The sequence below is a fragment of the Chlorocebus sabaeus genome, chromosome 15, assembly GCF_047675955.1.
Source record: "Chlorocebus sabaeus isolate Y175 chromosome 15, mChlSab1.0.hap1, whole genome shotgun sequence".
NCBI classification, from domain to species: domain Eukaryota; kingdom Metazoa; phylum Chordata; class Mammalia; order Primates; family Cercopithecidae; genus Chlorocebus; species Chlorocebus sabaeus.
In genome coordinates this window covers 6,424,388-6,447,013 of record NC_132918.1, presented here as the reverse complement: position 1 = coordinate 6,447,013, position 22,626 = coordinate 6,424,388, and the positions used below count along the sequence as shown (strand labels likewise).

General features: G+C 44.6%; 1 protein-coding gene across 1 annotated transcript in view; it reads right to left on the bottom strand.

Annotated features, from left to right (window-relative positions):
• LAMP3 (lysosomal associated membrane protein 3) overlaps positions 1-22,626 on the bottom strand; it is a 41,051-nt gene that overhangs the window by 16,096 nt on the left and 2,329 nt on the right. The window contains exons 2-4 of the mRNA XM_007971959.3: positions 15,495-16,204; positions 14,158-14,286; positions 2,031-2,088 (exon numbers count right to left, since the gene is read on the bottom strand). Of these exons, the coding sequence (XP_007970150.3) occupies positions 2,031-2,088; positions 14,158-14,286; positions 15,495-16,204 (897 nt within the window). The remainder of the gene's footprint in view (positions 1-2,030; positions 2,089-14,157; positions 14,287-15,494; positions 16,205-22,626) is intronic.

Genomic DNA, 22,626 nt, shown 5'->3' with positions numbered 1-22,626 from the left:
AAAAGTTATTGAACTTCGCAGGGAAACATTTGAGGCCTCTGAGAGGCATCTTGTGTGAGCAGGAGCTTTGCTTCTCTGGAAGTGAACACTGTAGGAGTTCTCTGAATTTACCCCACTAGAGTTATCATCCACACAGCAACCAAAGTGAACCTTTATAAATGTAAATCTGAGGTATCATTTTCCTCTCTCCCCTAGACCCCCTGGTGGCATCCTTTTACACTTTAGAGTAAAGTTCAAAGTCCTGACCCTTGCCTTGCCCACTGGCCCTACATGCTCTGGCCTGGCTGTCTGTCCCTTGACCTCATTTGCTGCTTGTTCTCTCTCCAGGCACACTGGCACCCTGCAGGTCCTTGAACACACTAGCCAGCTCACCCCTTAGGGCCTGTGCATCTGTTCTTCTGGCCGTCTGGAAAGAGCTTCCCTAGGCCCAGATATCCCCAAAGAGGTGAATCTCTCTGCTCAAACTTCACCTCTTCAAAGGGCCTTTCTCCCCTGAGGGCTTCCCTAAGGTATAAGGGATAGACCCCCCTAAAATAGCTTTCAATTCCTCTCCACTCCTCCTGCTTGTGTTTGTTCATAGAATTTATCACTACTGGGCCGGGTGCAGTGGCTCACACCTGTAATCCCAGCACCCTGGGAGGCCGAGGTGCATGGATCACCTGCGGTCAGGTGCTTGAAACCAGCCTGGCCAACGTGGAGAAACCCTGTCTTTACTAAAAATACAAAAATTAGCCAGGTGTGGTGACAGGTGCCTGTAATCCCAGCTACTGAGGAGCCTGAAGCAGGAGAATCACTTGAACCTGGGAGGCAGAGATTGCAGTGAGCTGAGACCAAGCCACTGCACTCCAGCCTGGGCAACGGAGCGAAACTGTCTCAAAAAAAAAAAAAAAAAAAAAAGGAAAAAGAAATTATCACTACTTAACAGAGCACAGGAGTCCCCCTTATCCTTGGGGGATACATCCCAAGACCCCCAGTGTACCAGTGTATGCCTGAAGCCATGGATAGTACTGAACTCTAGATATACTGTTTTTTCCTGCATATACATATATACCTGTGATAAAGTTTAATGTATAAATTGGTCACAGTAAGATATTAAAAACAATAACTAATGATAACATAGAAAAATTGTCACACTATAACAAAAGTGATGTGCGTGTGATCTCTGTCTCTCAGAAACTCTAACTGTACTGTACTCACCTGTTTTTGCACCAACCATGAAAGGTGAAACCGTAAATAAGGTGGGAGGGTTACTGTATTATCATTTAATGTGTTGTTGCCCTCTTCCTCTTCTAGAATGTAAACTCCATGAGGGTAAGATCTATTAGTCTGAAATATTATGGATCTGCAATGCCTAATACAGGGCTTAGCACCTAGCAGGCACTAACTACATTTTAGTAGAGTGAACATATGATTCCCAGAGTATAGAATCAGCTGCACTATCAACAGCAGATCTGTCAAAAAGCCTCTAAACTCTTTATCGTTGCCAATCATGATCTCTGATGTCATCTAGTCCAGCCTCATTTACAAGCAGAAGGGCAAATTACAGCACACAGAGGCATAGTAAAGTCCCCCAAAATCACATTGCTGGCTGCTTTCTTAGCCTGTTCCTTAAAAGCAGCATTGGCCGGGTGCAGTGGCTCACACCTGTAATCCCAGCACTGTGTGGGACCGAGGTGGGCGAATCACCTGAGGTCAGGAGTTCGAGACTAGTCTTGGCAATGTGGTGAAATCCCATCTCTACTAAAAATACAAAAATTACCTGGGTGTGGTGGCACACACCTGTAATCCCAGCTACTTAGGAGGCTGAGACAGGATAATGGCTTGAACCCAGGAGGCAGAGGTTGTAGTAAGCCAAGATTGTGCCACTACACTCCAGCCTGAGAAACAGAGCAAGACTCTATCTCAAAAAAAAAAGAAAAAAAAAAAAAAAAGAAAGCAGCATAAAACATGAGCAGATTCAATAGGATGAAAGGTGAGCTAACCAGAAACAGCGTCACGGCTGGTAGAATGGGCATTCTGTAACTACTAACCTGGATCCGAGACGGTCAAACAGGCTCCCACTTCACTGATAAAATATGATTTTTCATCCTGTAAAACAGCAGGGTGTTAACCTTTGGTTCATCTCTATTCATATGTTTACAATCTTGGTTTATAAACTTTGTTTAGGATTCCAGCTATTAAATCTATATATAATGGCTGGGGAGTTACTTGGTACTGGGTCATAATTGTGTATAAAAATTCCAAAAAAGTAAACATACCACAAATAAATAAATAATAACTAACAGTTTTCCCCGGCCCCAAATTTCCCTACTGCATACTAGTTGCTAGGGCCTGATATTCAAATTCCACCAGTATAATTTGAGTCCCTTTGGTTGGGCCAAATTTCTCCCTGTTACAATGCAAGTCCATCAGGAAGGTGGAGGAGCAGGAGCATATAGTAAGCTTTTACTAGCAATTAATATCTAAGGGTAGGAATTCTTATCCTGAGACCACTCATCCTTTCCTTTTATTTTTAAGACCATCCATCTGGTTTAGAAGGCTCATCCTTAAGGATACCATGGGAGGACCTCCCGGGGTCCATAAACCCTCTGGGAAAAACAATGTATACAAAATGGTGTCTACATGTTCCTACATAGGGTGTCAATGGCTTTACACAGCTTAATGGGTCTATGTCTTCAAAATGGCTAAATGGGGCCACTGGGAGGGATTATGGGAAGAAATGCCTTACCCTGAGATCCCCGGGTATCCTCTAGAAGAGAACCCCAAGTGGTTGTATTTAAACACAAAGCAGTACCCCCACATTTCATCTAGGAATTATCTTTCCAGAAAAACAAAAACAAACTATAAAACAGCCCTATAAAAACGAAGGGCATGAAACCTTCTAGGGAACTGAATTGGGGTGTAGAAGGGTAAGTTGAAAAGGGAGTTTCCATTTTTTAATAGAGGTGATCCACAGTGTTCTCAGTTTTAAACATTCCTTGGAAAACCATCTATAAGTAAGAGGTGCAAAAATGGCAGAGCAACCCAAATCAGAACATGAAATTGAATTACTTTTAGAGGTTTCAAATATAGTCATTAGAGAAACTTAACAATACTAATCTTGACCACATTATAGTTCATTTGTGTATTGTTAGTGGATAAAATGTTGATTCATTACACAATAAAAGGGTTCCATAAATACAAACTGTTTTAGTAAGGTCATTGATACTGATACACTGAGCTCTAGATCCTACAATTCATTGAATAGCACCTGCCACACAATAGCTTCCTACCCTGTGTTAGGCACTGTCACGGGCACTTCCATGCACTTGCCTTATTTAATCCTCACCATAATCATGAGGGAAAATGAGGCTGGGTGAGAAAATGAGACTTGCTCCATGTCACAGTCCTAAGAGGTGGTAGGGGAAGATATGACTTCCAGCTCTGCTTGCCTCCAAGTCTAGTCTTTAACGTCTCTTTCATACCCACTCCATGCCAGGGATTGTTCTAGGTCCTGGGAGAGGACCTGTTTGCCTCCGTCAAGGTGCTCAGTCTCTTGGGTCTTGAAGGCAAGTTGAACAATGCCCTTAGACCATCCATTTCCTTTAGGGAGAAATGTCTCTTTTAAAAAGACACCAACTTGGCCAGTCGCGGTGGCTCAAGCCTGTAATCCCAGCACTTTGGGAGGCCGAGACGGGTGGATCACGAGGTCAGGAGATCGAGACCATCCTGACTAACACGGTGAAACCCCGTCTCTACTAAAAAATACAAAAACAAAAACTAGCCGGGCGAGGTGGCGGGCGCCTGTAGTCCCAGCTACTCGGGAGGCTGAGGCAGGAGAATGGCATAAACCCGGGAGGCGGAGCTTGCAGTGAGCTGAGATCAAGCCACTGCACTCCAGCCCGGGCGACAGAGCCAGACTCCGTCTCAAAAAAAAAAAAAAAAAAAAAAAAAGAAGACACCAACGATGTGTTGCTTTTATATACCATTTATTCCGGGCATTTTTAAAATGTGGAGCCTCTTTTAATCTAAGAGAGACTTATATTTCAGGGTCCACAGTCAGTGTTACAAGACCCCCACCCCATCCCTAAGGGCAAAGAGAGCCCATTGAAGGGTTTTAAGCAGGGCAGTGACATGAGCATAGCTTTGATTTTGGAAACGGCTCGGGCTGCACTGTGAGACTGATTTGAGGAGCAGCAGAATAGTGATGAGGTCAGCTCAGACTCCTCAGAGGCCTCTTGGAATCTTCCCTTTGGGGTCTGACCTGCCCACCTAAGGAAAGAATGCGTGGCATTTCTGTGAGAGTTTCACCATTTGCCACATGCATGTTTTCACTGACATTGCCTCACTTGATCCTTACAACGACCCCCTGAGACCAGAATCGATATTATCAGACTATTTTACAGCTGAGAACAAAGAGGCTCTGAAGAGTTAAGCATCTACTGCAGATGCACATAGTTTGTAGGTGAGACAAAGCAAGATCCTGCCCTGTGTTTTCCTCCATGGGATGTGTGGGTGTAGGACAAAAATTCATTATGTGAGAATTTACTTTCACATTCCCTGAAAGGCAGCTGAAACCTATAACCATTGATGGGAAGCAGGACTGCCTACATAATGAATTTTTGGGGCTCAGTAAAAAATGAAAGTGTGGGGCCACGTGTTCAAAACTCAAGAATTTCAGGGGGCAACAGCAAAGCATGAAAACAAGCCTGAGCCCTTCCAGATGCACAAGCGGAACACCTGGGAATCCGTTCCTGATGGGCAAGGCCACTGCCATTCCACAAGAATCCATGCTTTCTAGGACTCATCAAAACATGAGGCCTTCCACAAGCAGAGTGCTCACATTCACTGCGAGTTCATCTTAAGGGCACAACAGGACAGAGTCTGGAACCTGTACTCAGATTTCTTTCCATTTTGACTGAACCAAGATTAGTCAAACGTTGACTAGGACTAAGCTGATGTCTAGCTATTTTTTTTTTTTTGAGTCGGGGTCTCCCTCTGTTGCCCAGGCTGGTGTGCAGTGGCAAGATCTTGGCTCACTGCAGCCTCAACCTGCCGGGCTCAAGTGAGCCTCCTGCCTGAGCATCCCAAGTAGCTGGAACTAGAAGCACGTGCCACCACAGCCAGCATTTTTTTTTTTTTTTTTAATTTTACAGAGATGGGATCTCACTATGATGCCCAGGCTAGTCTTGAACTCCTGGCCTCAAGAGATCCTCCCTACTTGGCCTCTCAAAGTGTTAGGATTACAAGGAACGAGGCTTGAGGTATGAGCTACTATGCCTAGCCATGATGTCTATCTTTAGGGTAAAGGAAAAGTATCTGTTAGGTGATTCATGTCAACAAAAGGGCAGGGGGATATTTAGTTTTCTTAAGATTCCAAGTTTGACTTGACATGATCATACTTCAATCGTCCTGCACATCTCTTCTGACTCACCCTTTCCATATGGTATTTAAGCCCTGGGTCTCAGGGTTAATGGCATGGGGATATACCATCTTGTCTCACCACCATTCAAGAGAGACATGGCTTCTGTTCATACATCCCTGTTAAGTATTTCTTTTCAAGAAAAAAAAAAGATTCCAAGTTTTACATAATTTATGCTCTGGAATGAGGCTTAGTTAGACAATTGTGCCACTTTATTTTGTAGAGTTACAGTGTTACTGGATATTCTTAAAGGAAACAAAATCATCTTTGGTAAACTTTTTTCCAGAAATATTTTAGGCTCTGTGGTCCTTTGTTAATCCGTCAAGAATCTTAACATCTTCCTTAGCAAAACTGAGGGTCCACCAACATGTCTACCTTTGTACAGACATACGGGGGTCTGGCACCAACCAGCCAATTCATCCTGCCCAGGATGCCAGCATGCCAATAACCGCAGGGCCCTAAGGTTCCCCCGTCCACTTCAGCAAAACACACCATGGAAGCTTCATAGTCCCTAGCTGTTCAGGATGTGGATTTTGTCTTCAGCATCGATCACGTCTCTTTTACTCAGCACTGTTGTGACTAAATCAAGAAAGTTTTGTTCTGGACATAGCAAAAGGAAACTGTGATCTACTTTTTGGCACTTTGACCCAGAGTTCTCTGCAAAATTTAGATTTTCTCCTTCATTGGTTCATTTGTTTATCAAATGTTTGCTATAGATGAAGTCCAGGAGGGTACTAGGGAAGAGAAGTGAAGGAGTCATAGACTTTGCCTTGGGGATGGTGAAATGTGTGACCAGTGCGTTGATGGAGTTTGGGGAACAATGACTAGAGATTCAGGGAACTAAGAAGTCTCTCATTTTACCTGAAACGGAAGTGGGGAAGGGGGAATTTCACAGGGTAATGATATTTGAGTTATTTTAAGGATGGATGCTAAAGGAGCTGAGGGGTGGGAAGGGCCTTCCCGGCAGAGGGAAAAGTACCAGGGGAAACAGAGTGTGGAAAGTACAGATTACCTGGGGGGGTTCTAAGCGGTGCACTGTGAGGGTGTTAACATTTGAACATTGGTCACGGTCCTCAGAAGCCCAGCTCGTAGGCCAAGAGGGTTCCAAATGCCCCTCAAAGGCTCTGGAGACCAGTTTGAGCAACATAATTAAAACCCATCTCTACAAAAAATAAAAATAAAAAAAAAATTAGCTGGTGGCATGTACCTGTAGTCCCAGCTACTCAGGAGACTGAGGCATGGGAGGATCACTTGAGTCCAGGAGGCCGAGGCTGCAGTGAGCTATGATCGTGCTACCACACTTCAGCCTGGGTGACAGAGGGAGCCCTTTCTTAAAAAAAAAAAAAAAAAAGGCTCTGGAAACTGGAAACACCAGAACACCAGGTGGGTCTGCGGCATTGATTCCAAGACCTCAGTTGGCCAGTGCACTGCCTGACCCTGGCACCTCTCCTCTCTTGATGGTTAATTTCACTATGTCAAGAGCCAGGGCTGGAGACCTAGAGCTGCCCAACCAAAGGGGTGGAGGAGAAAGGGAGAGTCCTGCGCACAGAACGAAGTTACTGAAGGATGTTTTAAAAGCAACTATCCCACCAGGAAGGATGTTATAGGGAGGTGGGGGGAGAGACGTACGTGATCTTGAACTTGAAGAGTCTGAACAAGTTTCAGCCTGTCACCCTAACCAAATGAGACAATGACAGGGAAAGCTTTTCAGTTTTTCAAAAAATGAAACTGAGGGAAAAAAAAGAAAGGAAATCCACCTCTCCTGACCCCACTAGGGGCCAAATACCGCGCTGAGCACTTTTACATTCTTTAGCTCAGCACACTCTCACGGCAGCCCCCAAAATAAGCACTGGTTGGCTCCATCTTATGGAAGAGGAGCTGAGGCTCAGAGATCATGAGCAGCCTGTCCTTGATCACGAAGTGAATGATATGGATAATTTGCCTTGCGTGAACGACGAGGTGAAGTGACTGATTTTTCTTTATGTTATAGTCATTGGTAGTATTTCAATTTAAAAAACTACAAATTGGGCTGGGCACAGTGGCTCACACCTGTAATCCCAGCACTTTGGGAGGCCGAGGCAGGTGGATCACCTGAGTTCAGGACTTCAAGATCAGCCTGGCCAACATGGCGAAACCCCGTCTTCTACTAAAAAATACAAAAATTAGCCAGGTGTGATGGTGCGCACCTGTAATCCCAGCTACTCGAGAGGTTGAGGCAGGAGAATCACTTGAACCCAGGAGGTGGAGTTTGCAGTGAGCCAAAATCATGCCATTGCACTCCAGCCTGGGTGACAAGAGCAAAACCTCATCTTGAAAGCAAACAAACAAAATCCTACAAATTGAAAGCTGGAACTATAGCCTATATTTCTGTTATTTTTCTTTCATAGCCAAGCTCATTGTTAGGGACAAAGTTAAGTGCTTAGTAAATTCTTACTAATAAACGAGTTGATAAATCAGGCCTAATCAACATCCATTTATCATTCTACAACCTAGCTCCCATAACATCTATTATATTATAATGAATAAACTCACATTTTCTAAGGTTCTCTTTTTCTCTAGAGCCATGGTTTTCAACCACACATGATTTTTGCCTCCCAGGAGACATTTGACAATGTCTGGAGACATTTCGAGTTGTCAGACTGGGGTGGGCAGTTGCTCCTGGCGTCTTGTAGACAGAGGCCAGAAATGCTGCTAACCATTTTTCAAGGCACGAGGTAGTCCCACACAAAGACTTACCTGGCCTCAAATGTTAATACTGTTGCTGTTGAGAAGTGCTCGTTTAGAAAGCAGCAACATTTCAAAAGTGATCGACTGAATAGTTGAGTCTATTTCTCTTTTGGAAAAATCTAGAAAGCTTTCTTACCTAAATACACTTCGTACAATACACCCATTAGGGCAGAAGTCACAGCATCAGAATCCACAGGCCAAATCTGGCCTTACGTTGTAGGTTTTTTGGCCAGCATGGTGTTTTTTTTTTGTTTGTTTTTTTTTTGAGACGGAGTTTCACTCTTGTTGCCCAGGCTGGAGTGCAGTGCCACAATCTCAGCCCACTGCAACCTCCGCCTCCTGGGTTCAAGCGATTCTCCTGCCTCAGCCTCCCAAGTAGCTGGGATTACAGGTGCCTGCCACCATGCCCAGCTAATTTTTGTATTTTTAGTAGAGACAGGGTCTTGCCATGTTGGCCAGGTTGGTCTTGAACTCCTGGCCCCAGGTGATCCACCCACCTTGGCCTCCAAAGTGCTGGGATTACAGGCGTGAGCCACCACACCCGGCCCTCAAAATTTTAAAAATGTATTGCCAACATTAAAAAAATCATGTGCTTTTCTAGAAAGATCTAAATTTCTGCCTTATCTTGAATAATCAGAAGATTTGGCATTACCACCCTCTCCTTATCACCTGATTGACGGGACATGTAAAATATTGAGCAACTGCGCCTGTAATTCCAGCACTTTTGGAGGCCAAGGTGGGTGGATCATGAGGTCAGGAGATCGAGACCATCCCGGCTAACATAGTGAAACCCCATCTCTACTAAAAATACAAAAAATTAGCTGGGCGTGGTGGCACACGCCTATAGTCCCAGCTACTTGGGAGGCTGAGGCAGGAGAATTGCTTGAACCCAAGAGGCGGAGGTTGCAGTTAGTCAAGATTGTGTCACCGCACTCCAGCCTGGGCAACAAAGCAAGACTCCATCTAAAAAAAAAAGAAAAAAAATATTGAACAACTAGTATAGAAGGTAAGCCACTCAGAATGGACATTGGAGCATCCCAAATAAATGCCATAAAGGATAGTGATAATCCTCGGGGCTAGACACCAGCCCTGCCATTTGCACCATCTGCAGAACTAACTCCTAGGGAGATGAACACTCTCCTGCCCCTCCCTTTTGTCTCCTAATTTCTGAGTCCTTGTCAGTTGCCTCATTACTTTGTGCTTACTTTAACATTTTTTCTTATTAGATTGAATGGAAATTGAAATCTTTCTTGTCTTTAATTTTTGATGAAGACCTATTTTGATCTTTATCAAAACTGGTAAAATAAAAATTTAGGACTGCTTGTTTCCATGAAAACAATTTTTTTTTTAAACTAGCTTGCTTTGCTCATTAAGTTATATGCCTAGCACCTGTAATTCTCAAATTCAGGGCCCCTGTTTTGGCTTAAACAAGTTCCTACTGATTGATGTTTTTTAGAAAGAGTCTCACTCTATCACCCAGGCTGGAGTGCAATGGCACAATCACAGCTCATTGCAGCCTTGACCTCCTAGGTTCAAACAATCATCCCACCTCAGCCTGCGTGTGGTAGCTAGGACCACAGGTACACGTCACCATGACTAGCTAATTTTTAAAGTTTTTGTAGAGATAGTGTCTTGCTACGTTGCCCAGGCTGATCTCAAACCCCTGGGCTCATGCAATCATTCCACCTCGGCTTCTGACAGTCCTGGGATTACAGGTGTGCCAGCCAAATTCTTTCTTAAAATGCAGACATTCAAAGGGGCCAAGAACATACATGGAGGAAAGGACAGTCTCTTTAATAAATGGTGCTGGGAAAACCAGATATCTATATGCAGAACAATGAAACTAGACTTCTGTCTCTTGCCGTGTACAGCAATCACATCAAAATGGATTAAGGACTTAAATCTGAGGTATCAAACTTTGAAACTACTAAAAGAAAACACTGGGGAAACTCTTCAGGACATTGGTCTGGGCAAAGACTCCTTGAGTAATACCCCAAACCACAGGCAACCAAAGCAAAAATGGACAAATGGGATTACACCAAGTTAAAACGCGTCTGCACAGCAAAGGAAACAATCAACAAAGTGAAGAGGCAACCCACAGAATGAGAGAAAATGTTTGCAAACTATCCACCCGACAAGGGATTAATAAGCAGAACATATAAGAAACTCAAACAACTTAACAGTAAAACATCTAATAATTTGATTTTAAAAATCTAATAATTTGATTTTAAAAATTCAATGCAGAAGATCTGAGTAGACATTTCTCAAAAGAAGACATAAAATGGCGAACAGGTCTATGAAAAGGTGCTCAATATCACTGACCATAACATAAATGCAAATCAAAACTACAATGAGATATCATCTCACCCCAGTTAAAATGGCTCTTATTCAAAAGACAGGCAATAACAAATGCTGGTGAGGATGTGGAGAAAAGGGAACCCTTGTACACTGCTGGCAAGAATGTAAATTAGTAGAACCAAGATGGAGAACAGTTTGGATCCTCAAAAACCTTAAAAGAGAGCCACCATATGATCTTGCAATCCCACTGTAAAATATATACCCCAAAGAAAGAAAATCAGTGTATCGAAGAGATCTGCTCTCCCACATCCATTCTAGCACTGTTCACAACAGCTAAGGTTTGCAAGCAACCAAAGTGGCCATCAACAGATGAATGGATAAGAAAACACAGTACATATAAACAATGGAGTACTATTCAGCTGTGAAAAAGAATGAGATCCAGTCATCTGCAACAACGTGGATGGAACTGGAGGTCATTATATTAAGTGAAATAAGCCAGGCCAGAAAGACAAACTTTCTACCTTCTCACTTATTTGTGGAAGCTAAAAATTGAAACATTTGAACTCATGGAGATTGAGGTAGAATGATGGTTACCAGAGGCTGGGAAGGGTAATGGGTGGGGTGAGGGAAAAGGGAATGGTTAATGGGTAAAAAAATATAGACAGAGTGGGCCAGGCGCGGTGGCTCACACCTGTAATCCTAGCACTTTGGGAGGCTAAGGTGGGCGGATCACAGGGTCAAGAGATCGAGACCGTCCTGGCCACCATGGTGAGACCCTGTCTCTACTAAAAATACAAAAATTAGCCAGACATGGTGGTGCACGGCTGTAGTCCCAACTACTTGGGAGGCTGAGGCAGGGAAATCGCTCGAACCTGAGAGGCGGACGTTGCAGTGAGCCAAGATCACACCACTGCACTCCAGCCTGGGCGACAGAGCGAGACTCTGTCTCAAAAAAAATAAAAAATAATATATATATGTGTGTATATATATATATATATATATATAGAGAGAGAGAGACAGAATGAATAAGATCTGATACTTGATAGCACAACAGAGTAACTGAAGTCAAAAATAATTTGTTGTACATTTTAAAATAACTGAAAGTATATTTAGATTTTTTGTAACACAAAGGATAAATGCTTCAGGTGATGAACAATCCATTTACCCTCATGTGATTATTACACACTGTATGCCTATATCAAAATATCTCATGTGGCCCATAAATATATATACCTACTATGTACCCACAAACATTTAAAAATAAAATAAAAAGTCAAAATAAATTTAATAAAAAATAAATGCATAAGTTTCTGGGATAACTAAGGCCGGCGGGAATTTTTACGTTCTGTGAACCTCTCTGCTCTCCTCCCAGCGGAGGCCAGCTACTTTGGGAATTTGTGCTGGGGAAGAGAACGAATAAGGGGCATGTGGCTGGTGAAATTCAAGCAAAGCAGCTATTGCAACACTTGGGGCCATGGGCTGAGAGTGTCCCACTTTGCCCCTTCCTGAAGGCAGGTGAATGGAGGGAGGGGAGGACGACCTGCTGGTGCTTCTGGCTCTTTCTGGACACCCATTTCCTGCCCCTACCCTTGGAAGAACAGATAATTTGGGACCTCAAAGGATTTTCAGAAAGGCAGGGACTCAACACTTGGGTGGAATTTGGTCAGAGACCAGCCTGAAGGAATAGGAAAGGCAGGGTTGGAGCATCAGGAGAAGAAGCAAGCAACAAAAAGAGAGGTTGGAAGTGTCAAAGAAATCACTGTCTGCAGGTCTGCCTAAGGCCTGATAGCAGCTGCCCTTGTGTGCCACAAATGCTGGAGTTTGCCAATGTCCTCCATTAGTCAATTAGTCACATGGGCAGTGGGGAGTGGTCTGGGTGGAACTGAGCCCTGAACCAAAGCATAAAATGTTTATGTCTTTATCTTCTGCTATTTTGCCGAAGTAACTTTTTTTTTTCTTTTTTGGAGAGCAGTAGTGCAATCATTGAATCATTACTCACTGCAGCCTCGACCTCCTGGGCTCAAGCAATCCTCCCACCTCAGCCTCCTGAGTAGCTAGGGCTACAAGCATGTGCTACCAAGACCAGCTAATTTTATTTTGTTTTCTTTGGCAGAGACAGGGTCTTGCTATATATTTCCCAGGCTGGTCTCAAATTCCTGGCCTCGAGTGATTCTTGAGCCACTGCATCCAGCCCAGGGACTTTTAAAGAAATTCTTGTCATCTCTATAGTTTAACTTCAATTTCCAGGGATAGAGCAGTTATCCTACCCTGAATGTCTTCCCCATTTGCTGTGAGGGGTTAGGTATGAAGGACTGTCTTTCCCACTTGGTCACAAAAGGAAACCACTGACTTCTCAAGCGCAACTCTACCTTAGTACGCTCCAGGAGAATAAAGCCTTTGAGACCAAGTTAATAATGACAACAATCATAACCACCCTTCACTGAACACTGTTATCTACTGTGCTAGACGGTTTACATACCCCATTTCTAATATTCCCAAGGGTCCTACTAGGTACATGTGATTATTTCCGTTTTACAGGTTGGGAAACAAGTCCCAACTCCCCTGAGATCATGCAGCTAATCCCAGCTGCAAGGGGCCTCTCAGTGCCGCCTCCCAGCTCTTACTGGGGCAATTTGAGGGACACTCTGGGGCAAGAGGGGGCAAGTCTCTCCCTGGGGAGTGGGCTGACCAGCCCCTTCTGGTCTGCGAGACATTTGCCCGTTTCAGTCACTGCAATTGCAGCTGCCGGCTCTTGAGCATCTGCCACTGCCCATGCATGGGGCATGCTTTTTTTTTTTTTTTTAATTGAGACAGAGTTTTGCTCCTGTTGCCCAGGCTGGAGTGCAATGGCGCAATCTCGGCTCACTGCAACCTCCACCTCCCAGGTTCAAGTGATTCTCCTGCCTCAGCCTCCTAAGCAGCTAGGATTACAGGCACACACCACCACGGCCAGATAATTTTTGTATTTTAGTAGAGATGGGGGTTTCACCACGTTGGCCAGGCTGGTCTCGAACTCCTGACCTCAGGTGAACTGCCTGCCTTGGCCTCCCAAAGTTCTGGGATTACAGGTGTGAGCCACCGTGCCTGGCTGGGGCATGCTCTTTACAGAGGCCATCTCTAAGTCCTTTCCTCCATTTTTTCAAATGATAAAGCCCAGACAGGTTAAGTTGCCTGTCCAAAGTCACCAGGAGAGCAAGGGACAGAGCCAAATCCACAGTGAGACTCTCTGACCTCGATCTCTGACTGCTCTGTCCACATTACTTCCCTGTCTGCCCCTTCCAGGGTATGGTTTGGGAAACCCAGTGCCTGCTCGGGCCCTGAATTTTGCCTGCTGTGGTTGGAAAGAACCTGATCTGACATTTGATTTTGGTTTTAAAATAATCCTGTTCCTCTGAATAATCCTGTTCCTCTGGTGTCCACTGGGAATTTCTATAGGTTTCCTCATCTGCACACTTCCTCCTTTGGCTGGTTTGCAAAGGGCAGGGGTGGTTAGATTCCCCAGAGGTCAAGTCTCCCCTAAGAGGCCCTGAAGCCCTTTTTGGGCTGCACAGAAGGAGGCTGAAGGGGGAAGAAGACAAACATAAGATGTTGACACTTCCTCCTCTCCATCCCCAAACCCCTCATTCTTATCAGCAAAGATCTCAAACTGAAGTGTGAGGTTGCACCATCGGGCCCCAGGATGAGGGAAAGCTGTACCAGATGCGGTTTGTGCAGAGGAGCTCAGGCCTCACCTTGGTAAATGTGAGATTCACAAATCCTCCCTGAAAATTCAACAGAAGGTTGGATTTTCGGGTGCCACAGTTCCCAGAGGCTTGGGTTGCGTTGGGGTCGAGGTTGAAGTATCTCCGAGGTGAAAAAACCTAAACCAAGTAAGACAGATCAGCTAAATGAGATGTGGAAGAAAACTCTAGCTAGGGAACCAGAGGCCTAGGCTAGTTTGTGAGCCTGAAACTTAAGGCTGAGGATTCACTGGAGAACTGCAAAGTCCCCAGACGGCATCTCTCGTTTCCAAACTGTTATGTTCAAAAGCTTTCTTAAAGAGGAGTTCTCTCACAGAGGAGTTCCTTTGTAAATAATTGATGGCAGGTATATTCCTGATAAGCTGCGTGGAATTTATGTTAAGTTAAACATGTTAAATGATACTAGAGGGAAGGGTTTGCTCCGTAAGGTACCTCTGTCACAAATAGCAACCTGGATGTAGAAGTTTTATTTGAAATCATTGAAGTTTGCAGAAAAAGAAAATATTGATGGCTGGGCATGGTGGCTCATGCCTGTAATCCCAGCACTTTGGGAGGCCGAGGCGGGTGGATCACAAGGTCAGGAGCTCGAGACCAGCCTGGCCAACATAGTGAAACCCCGTCTCTACTAAAAATACAAAAATTAGCCAGGTGCGATGGCAGGCACCTGTAATCCCAGCTACTCGGGAGGCTGAGGCAGGAACATCCCTTGAACCAGGGAGGCAGAGGTTGCAGTGAGCCGAGATTATGCCACTGCACTCGAGCCTGAGCAACAGAGCAATACTCTAAAAAAAAAACAAAAACAAGCAAACAACAACAACAAAAAAAAAAACAAAGAAAGAGAAAATATTGTTTTAGTGATTCCTTTAGTACATCAAGTAATCACAATCCCCTCCCTCAGTTTTCTTGTTAATATGGATTTCCATATTAATGTCACAACTGTCTAGAACCATAGAGACCATCTGTCTTAAATCTCTCATTTCACAGGAAAGGATATGAGGCTTGTAAGTCTTCTGGAGTGGCAGGGAGGGGCTGAGATCAGCACTGAACATTCCACGACACTCTGCCCATGTTTGCTAAAAGTGAGGGGTGTGAATATTTAAATTTTTGTTTGCCTTCCCCTCTCCAAACAGTTGCTATTAGTTTCTATTTTCATGTGTATCCTAAAACATAATCACCTTTTAATGGAGCACCTTGGAGAGAGATGAGCTCACAGCTATTGGTTTCATTTAAAGTAAAGATACGGGATGTAGGGAATGATCGTTCCCAGCAAGACAACCTCCCCTCAGACTCTTTGAAGATAGTGTTATAGTCCTGTGGCCCCAACTTACCGATTCCTTGTCTTGAACAATCAGCTGTATCCCCATCTCTGCTTTTATACAGAGTCTGCTTCCATTTAGAACTTGATAAATTCCAGTCTTGATTGAAGATGGCTGAGGTGCAAGGGTGGACCCAGGAACCGTGGAGGCAGGTGCGGCTGTTCGGGTGATATTGTGGGCAGCTGCTGTTGTTCCTGGGGCATGGGTGGGTTGAACGGGCTTCTGACCGGTTGTGCATTTGTGTGGTGCTATGGATAAAGTTGCTGGAAGGGTGGTCTGGTTACTGGGTCGAGTGGCGTTCCCAGTTGTGTGGCTGACGGTTGATGAACTGGTTCCAGTTGTATGAGCTGGTGGTGTGATGGTGGGTGGCAGTGAATAAGGGTCTAAGCTGGGGCCGACTGTAACTTTAGTAAGTGGAGGAGCTATGTGTGAGTTGTTGGATGTGGCCTGGGTTGTGACCAGGGTGTCGATAATTGGGCTGGTGGTTGGAGTGTTTTTTGTAGTTACTGGAGTAGTTGTTGGAGTTTTTATTGTAGCCGCTGTTTGAAAGGTGACATGACCATCCATTAATCTTGCTGCTAAAGTTTGGTGAGGTGCTTGGTTAGCTGGTTGCTGGACAGGTTTTGCTATGTCCTGTCCTGTTGCTGCTGCAGTAGGTTGAGAATAATCTCTGGTTTTTGGAAATGCTTTTGCTCTCATTTGACTGCCATCATGCAAAATTACTGAAAATTAGGAAACACACACATTAAAAACACTGACCAATTGCTTACAAGGTCCCTCTCCCATCCCCATCTTGATGTTTGTTCATAAAAAACCTAACATGCATATTTTTATATTGGGAGGAAATTTACAAGGGCATAACAATGAAGCAAACATCATCAAAGATTCTACCCCTAGGCCACAAATGTAATGTTCTGGTTGTATCCATGTCTTTTACAGGGTTATGACAGTTCCACGGCACCCAGCCCCTTTGCCTGTGTGCGGTGTGGTACTAATACACGCCAAAGCGATCGTGCTTAGCTAGATATCTAAGTGCCAATGCCTCTTCATTCTCCACCTTCAAATGTGAATCCGAACAGCTGACATAAAAAAGTGTTCCTGGGTGAACAGCTGCTATATGACCTGATAGAGCTGGGGCAGCATGAATGATGGCAACAAAGCTTTACAGAGTTATACAGTTTTCACAGAATCACATAATCCCAGGTTTGAAAGGGGTCTTAAAGGTCATCTAGTCCAAACCCCAGTCTTTTTTTTTTTTCGAGACAGAGTCTTGCTCTGTCACCCAGGCTGGAGTTGCAGTGGCGCAATCTCAGCTCACTGCAATCTCCACCTCCCAGGTTCAAGAGATTCTCCAGCCTCAGCCTATTGAGCAGCTGGGATTACAGGCACCCGCTACCATGCCCGGTAATTTGTGCGTTTTTAGTAGATACGGGGTTTCACCATGTTGTCTGGGCTGGTCTCGAGCTCCTGATCTCGTGATCCACCTGCCTCGACCTTTCAAAGTACCGGGATTACAAGTGTGAGCCACCGTGCCCAGCCCCGAACCCTAATCTGATGTCTGAGTTACACCTACAGATCTTTGCCATGTGTTCATCCAATCTAGACTTAACTGTTCCCAGTGACAGGAGGCTCATCTCTTCACAATATAGTCCTTTCCATTTTTTATCTTGTTCTTTGTTGTTTTCTCAATATAGACAAATTCCTGTCATTTTCTTACGTAACTTTTGGAGTGGCCCAGCCTTTCTCAACCAAGGAAGAGAAGTCATAACTGCTCTGATATTTCAGGCGGGCTGTCCTTCGTGTTCTGGCTTTCATGGCAGCTCCTCAGAGCGTCTTCCTTGTCCTCCTTATATAAAATAGTTCCCCATATCCATCATTCTCCACTGCAGTGTTAAATTCATTGCTTTCACTGCATTAGTTACAACTTGTAATTATGTAGGGGGACAGTATTCAAATATGTAACAATCAGCCTGGCCAGTATGTACTAGCCAAATATTTTCCTGATTAAATGTTTGCTTTTAGTTTACTTGTTGGTTGTGGATCTTTCCTAGTAGATTAAGAGCACCCCGAAGGTGGGAACTGTGTGCACCGTTTTCATCAGCAGTGCCTGTGCATAGACAGTGTTCAGTAAATACAGGTCGAATGAAAAACTGACTGAATGTGTTAATGAGGACAATTGCATTGTAGGCCTTTTAGGATTATTGTAAGGCTCAAATGAATTGGTTTAAGTAAAACTATTCATGGACCATTAAGCACACAGACGGTGTCTCCTGTTGTCACAGATTCTCTCCAGAGGCCGTCCTTAAGGGCAGAGGGCCTCTGGTTCTTTTCCAACTAGAATAGGTCTATCCTTGTCTCCTTCCAGGCACATAGGGATCCAGAAAAGTGGACAAAACACAGATGATGGGCCGGGCACGGTGGCTCACACCTGTAATCCCAACACTTTGGGAGGCCAAGGTGGGCGGATGACCTGAGGTCAGGAGTTCAAGACCAGCCTGGCCAACATGGTGAACTCCCGTCTCTACTAAAAATACAAAAATTAGCTGGGCGTGGTGACACAGTGCCTGTAATTGCAGCTACTTGTGAGGCCCAGGCAGGAGAATCACTTGAACCCGGGAGGCTGAGGTTGCAGTGTGTTGAGAACACACCATTGCACTCCAGCCTGGGCAATAAGAGCAAAACTCCGCCTCCAAAACAACAACAACAACAAACAGATGATGTCTTTAGGAGTCTGTGGTCAGGCACATGAGAGATGCCTGTGTCCCTTCAATTTTGTGGTTTCTCTGTGTTTACCCACAGACTCTCGGGACAGCTGGAGCTGTCCTGTGCTGGGCTGAGACTTGGGAGAACATGCAGAAAGGGAAAGGAGATCTTGCTATGCTAGTATTTACAAAGTCCTAAAGTTCATACCCAATAAAAATAATTCATATATGCCTTTTCTATCTCCCTCCTCCATTCAATACACTTCTAAGAGGTTACTTTTCTCATGTTAATAACAATAAAAATTCCAGGTTACTGGACATTTACTACATAGAAGGCCTTAGGTCAAAGGTTATCGTTTACCAACTTCTCTCAAAAACCCTTTGGTGGGTACTACTTTATCCATCTTTCAAATGAGGAAACTCAGGCTTGGAAAATTTCAGCCATTTGACCATAATGACACAACTGATGGAAGTTGGGGCAGAGACTTGAACACTGGTACATCTGAATCAAAGCTTGCCCTTGGGTTTGAGGGGTGGTGGAGGTGGGGTGTCGCTGGGAAGAATGGTGAGAGAAGACACAAAAGCAGAGGAGAGAGGAACAGGAGGGTGCCCTCCAGTGACCCCAATTCATGAAAACTTCATAATGATGATCCTTGGTGAAAGTTTCAAAATTTCATGTGCTGAAAAGGGGATTATTTTCTAGAAGAAAAGTTCTAACTTTAAGTCCAGTAGTAAGACCCATGAATTTTTTCTGTACAACTGGTTTGCAAAATAGGAAAGACAAAAGCATCAGTTCAAATTGCCTTTATAACCTTATAAAAAGATCGACGATTATTAATGACATGAAGTTATTTGAGATCATTCTTTAAGAGTCTTTTTTTTTTTTTAAATCTAAAATATCCATTTGGATAAGTGAAATGCATGATACTTGAGAGTTGTAGGTTTGATGGGGTACAGGTTTACCTACAAACTTTTGTAAAATCCCTACACGTAGAACTTTTATACCCATGTCATGGAACTTGGAGAAAGATTTTTCACTTCGAGATTATAATGGAGATTGAGTGTTGTTGAAGATTTATTCCAGCAATTCGTTTGGGCAAAACCCACGTTGCTGGTTCTCTGGTCAAACACCAGTGAGAGCCCCATTAGATTCATACTATTATGATGGAGAAAGAGAATTCACTCGCAAATGTGGTTTCCAGGAATATCTTGTGGTGAAAAGTAAAGATTGCTACAGAGACCTCCAGGAGACTAGAAACCACTTGCCAGTCATTCTCTTGGGGAAGTGATTATATCCTTGCTAAAATCCTACTGTGTATGGCTGGTGTCTATAAGCTAAAGAGAATCTTCTCAATTGAGTACAATTTCCTAAACTGAGTACAATTTCCTAAACTGAGTAGTGCACCCTTAAAAAAAAAAAAAAAAGCCTTCCTCAAGATGCAACTAGAACTCTTCTCTCAGTGGTAATGAATGAACGCAAATAAATAAAAAAAGGACTTAGTTGTTCACAAATGAACAGCATCCTAAACAAGCCAAGAAGATATATGGTACTTGGGCAAGGTGTGCTTGCTATGTAGGAAGCCTGTTGAGATGTCTTGATACAGTGTGTAGGTGTAAGTGTGTCTCTGGGTGGTGGACAGAAGGCTGGGCTGGCAGATGGCTCAACCAAAAGTGCCAAGTTTATGGATGTTACAGATTAAACCTGTCAGAGAAGTATAGTTCTCACCCCTTCTCCTTCCCTCTTCTGGCCCTCTCACTGCTCCTCCTCTCCCTGTAGGAGTGTGGGGCATAAAAGATAGGCAGGTGATTCGACTGGGGTAGGTATGCTCTGCATTGTAAAGTAGCTCAGAAAGACCATATGAGCTACTTTATAATGTATACGACCACACATATGGTCTATGTATATGACCACACACATGGTCTATGTATATGACCACACATATATGACTCATTTCTGTAAAAACTGGGTCACAGTTTTTAAATGGGATGTTTGGCCCTTTAGAGATTTAGTCAAGGTCACAGGTTTGTCTGAGGCCTAGAAAGAGGGCAGTGGGGGATGGGCACGATGGCTCACGCCTGTAATCCTTTGGGAGGCGGAGGCGGGCGGATCACGAGGTCAGGAGATTGAGACCATCCTGGCTAACACGTTGAAACCCGGTCTGTACTAAAAAAAAAAAAAATACAAAAATTAGCCAGGCGTGGTGGCAGGCGCCTGTAGTCCCAGCTACTCCAGAGGCTGAGGCAGGAGAATGGCATGAACCCGGGAGGTGGAGCTTGTAGTGAGTCGAGATCACACCACTGCACTCCAGCCTGGGTGACAGAGCGAGACTCCATCTCAAAAAAATAAAAGTAATAATAAAAATAAATAAATAAATAAAAGAGGGTAGTGGGCAGAAGCAAGGGCAGGCATAGACCAGACTTTGTCTTGACCCTCCCTCTATTCACAGAGCATAGCTCTGGTGTTCACACACTCATCTGCCCACCGCCACCCCAGCCTCTCCTCTCCAGAATTCAGGAGACTTCGCAGACAAGCACCCCAGGCCCTTGATCCATTGCTTGGACTCCACTAAATGGAAATTCGCATGAAGAGGCGTTAGAAGGTTTTGGTTCCCCTACAACCAGTGGGTGTGAGATGAGTCATTGCCCAGTCCCCTGGGAAAGTCAATGATTTCACAAGGGATCTTTTCTAGGTATTTTCCTGACAGTCAGTCCCTTCCCAGACAGCATTTGGTTGGTTTCCCTGCCACACCACTCAACAGTATGTAGGGGTCTCCTTTCAGGCAGGCTCCACACCAGACACCGGGGGTAGGTCTTTGTTCTCGGGGGCACTGTGAGGCAGACACATGAGTAGACCATACTCCTCAGTGTGACTTGTTTTTTGTTTTTGTTTTTGTTTTCTCCTTGAGACAGGGTCTCACTCTGTCACCCAGGTTAGAGTGCAATGGCATGCTCAGGGCTCACTGTAGCCTCAGCTTCCTAGGTTCAAGCGATCCTCCCACCTCAGCCTCCCTAGTAGCTGGGACTACAGGCATGTGCCACCATGCCAAGCTAATTTTTGCATTTTTTGTACAGGGTCTCACCATGTTGCCCAGGCTGGTTTCAAACTCCTAGGATTAAGTGATCCGCCTACCTCAGACTCCCAAAGAGCTGGGATTACCGGTGTGGGCCACTGTGCCCGACTGACAAGTGTCTTTATCAAATCCTCAGATACTGTGAGAGTGTGGGTAGGGTGGGAATCCAAAGCAAGGATACATTCTTCAGGCAGACAAGGGAGGACATGGTTTCCAGACAGGAGGAAGAGGATGTGTAAAGGCAGAGAGGCTTCAGAAGTCTTGTATGTCTGGAGAACAGCAAGGGGTCAGCATGACCAGAACACAGGGATGGTATGGGAAGGGAGGGGTGAGAAGGGGAGACCAGCAGGGAGCAGGCCTGGCAGGACTTGGAGACTACACTCTGTCTGCAGAGCTCTGAGGAGCACAGTCAGGGAGTCATTGGAGCCCCACGGCCATGTCCAGGTTCAGGGAATCATAGTTTAGTCCCCAGCACCTTTTCTGGCACCTCTAGGGGCAGCAGAAGCGGCTCCAGCAGGGTGCAGCAGAGAGAATCAAGGAAACCCTAGAGCAGAAGGGGCACTAGCCCTGTGACAGACTGCTGGCTGACTATTCCAAAATCCAGTCTCTCCTTTCTAACAGAACCTCAAGTTTCAGCTGAGCACTTGTTGCCTGGAATAAAGAGCTCTGTGTCTAAGCCTCCTTTCTAGCTGGGTGGGAGCATATGACTGAGTTTTAGTGAAAGAAGAGAAGTATCAAGATCATGTGGACCTTCTGGGAAGGCTGGGTGAAGGCAGCTCAATCACCTGTGTGGCCTGCCTTTCTATAGCCCTTCTGTTTTTCCCCCTTTGACCAACCTGCAACTTGTATGCGGTGGCTGGAGCTCCAGCAGACATGTGGAACCATGAGGAGGCCTTGAGGGTAGAAGTCACATACCTATATGTCGGATCCTAATGACAGATCCCCAGTGAAGCACCCCCACACTAGAACTGACCTGAATTTCTCTGGACATATTTTCACATGAAAGAATAACAAGCAACTATTTTGTTTAATCTACTGTTATTTTGGCTTGTCTCTTACGTGTAACTGAACCTAAACTTAACTGATATGAACTTAAATCCCCTCATTTTCTGGAGGGAAAATTTGAGATCAGGGAAGCATGTTGACTGGATAAAGATTACTCAGAGAGTTTACCCAAAAGCTCTGTCTCTCCTAGCAAAACTTTCTGATGATTTTTGCTCATTTCCAATTCAACAAGGATTTCTTGAGCCTATGCATGCAAGGCCATGTAGTACAGTAGTATAGAGCCTGAACCCCAAGGCCAGACTTCGTTTTGTTTTGTTTTGTTTGAGACACAGTTCACTATGTTGTCCAGGCTGGTCTCAAACTCCT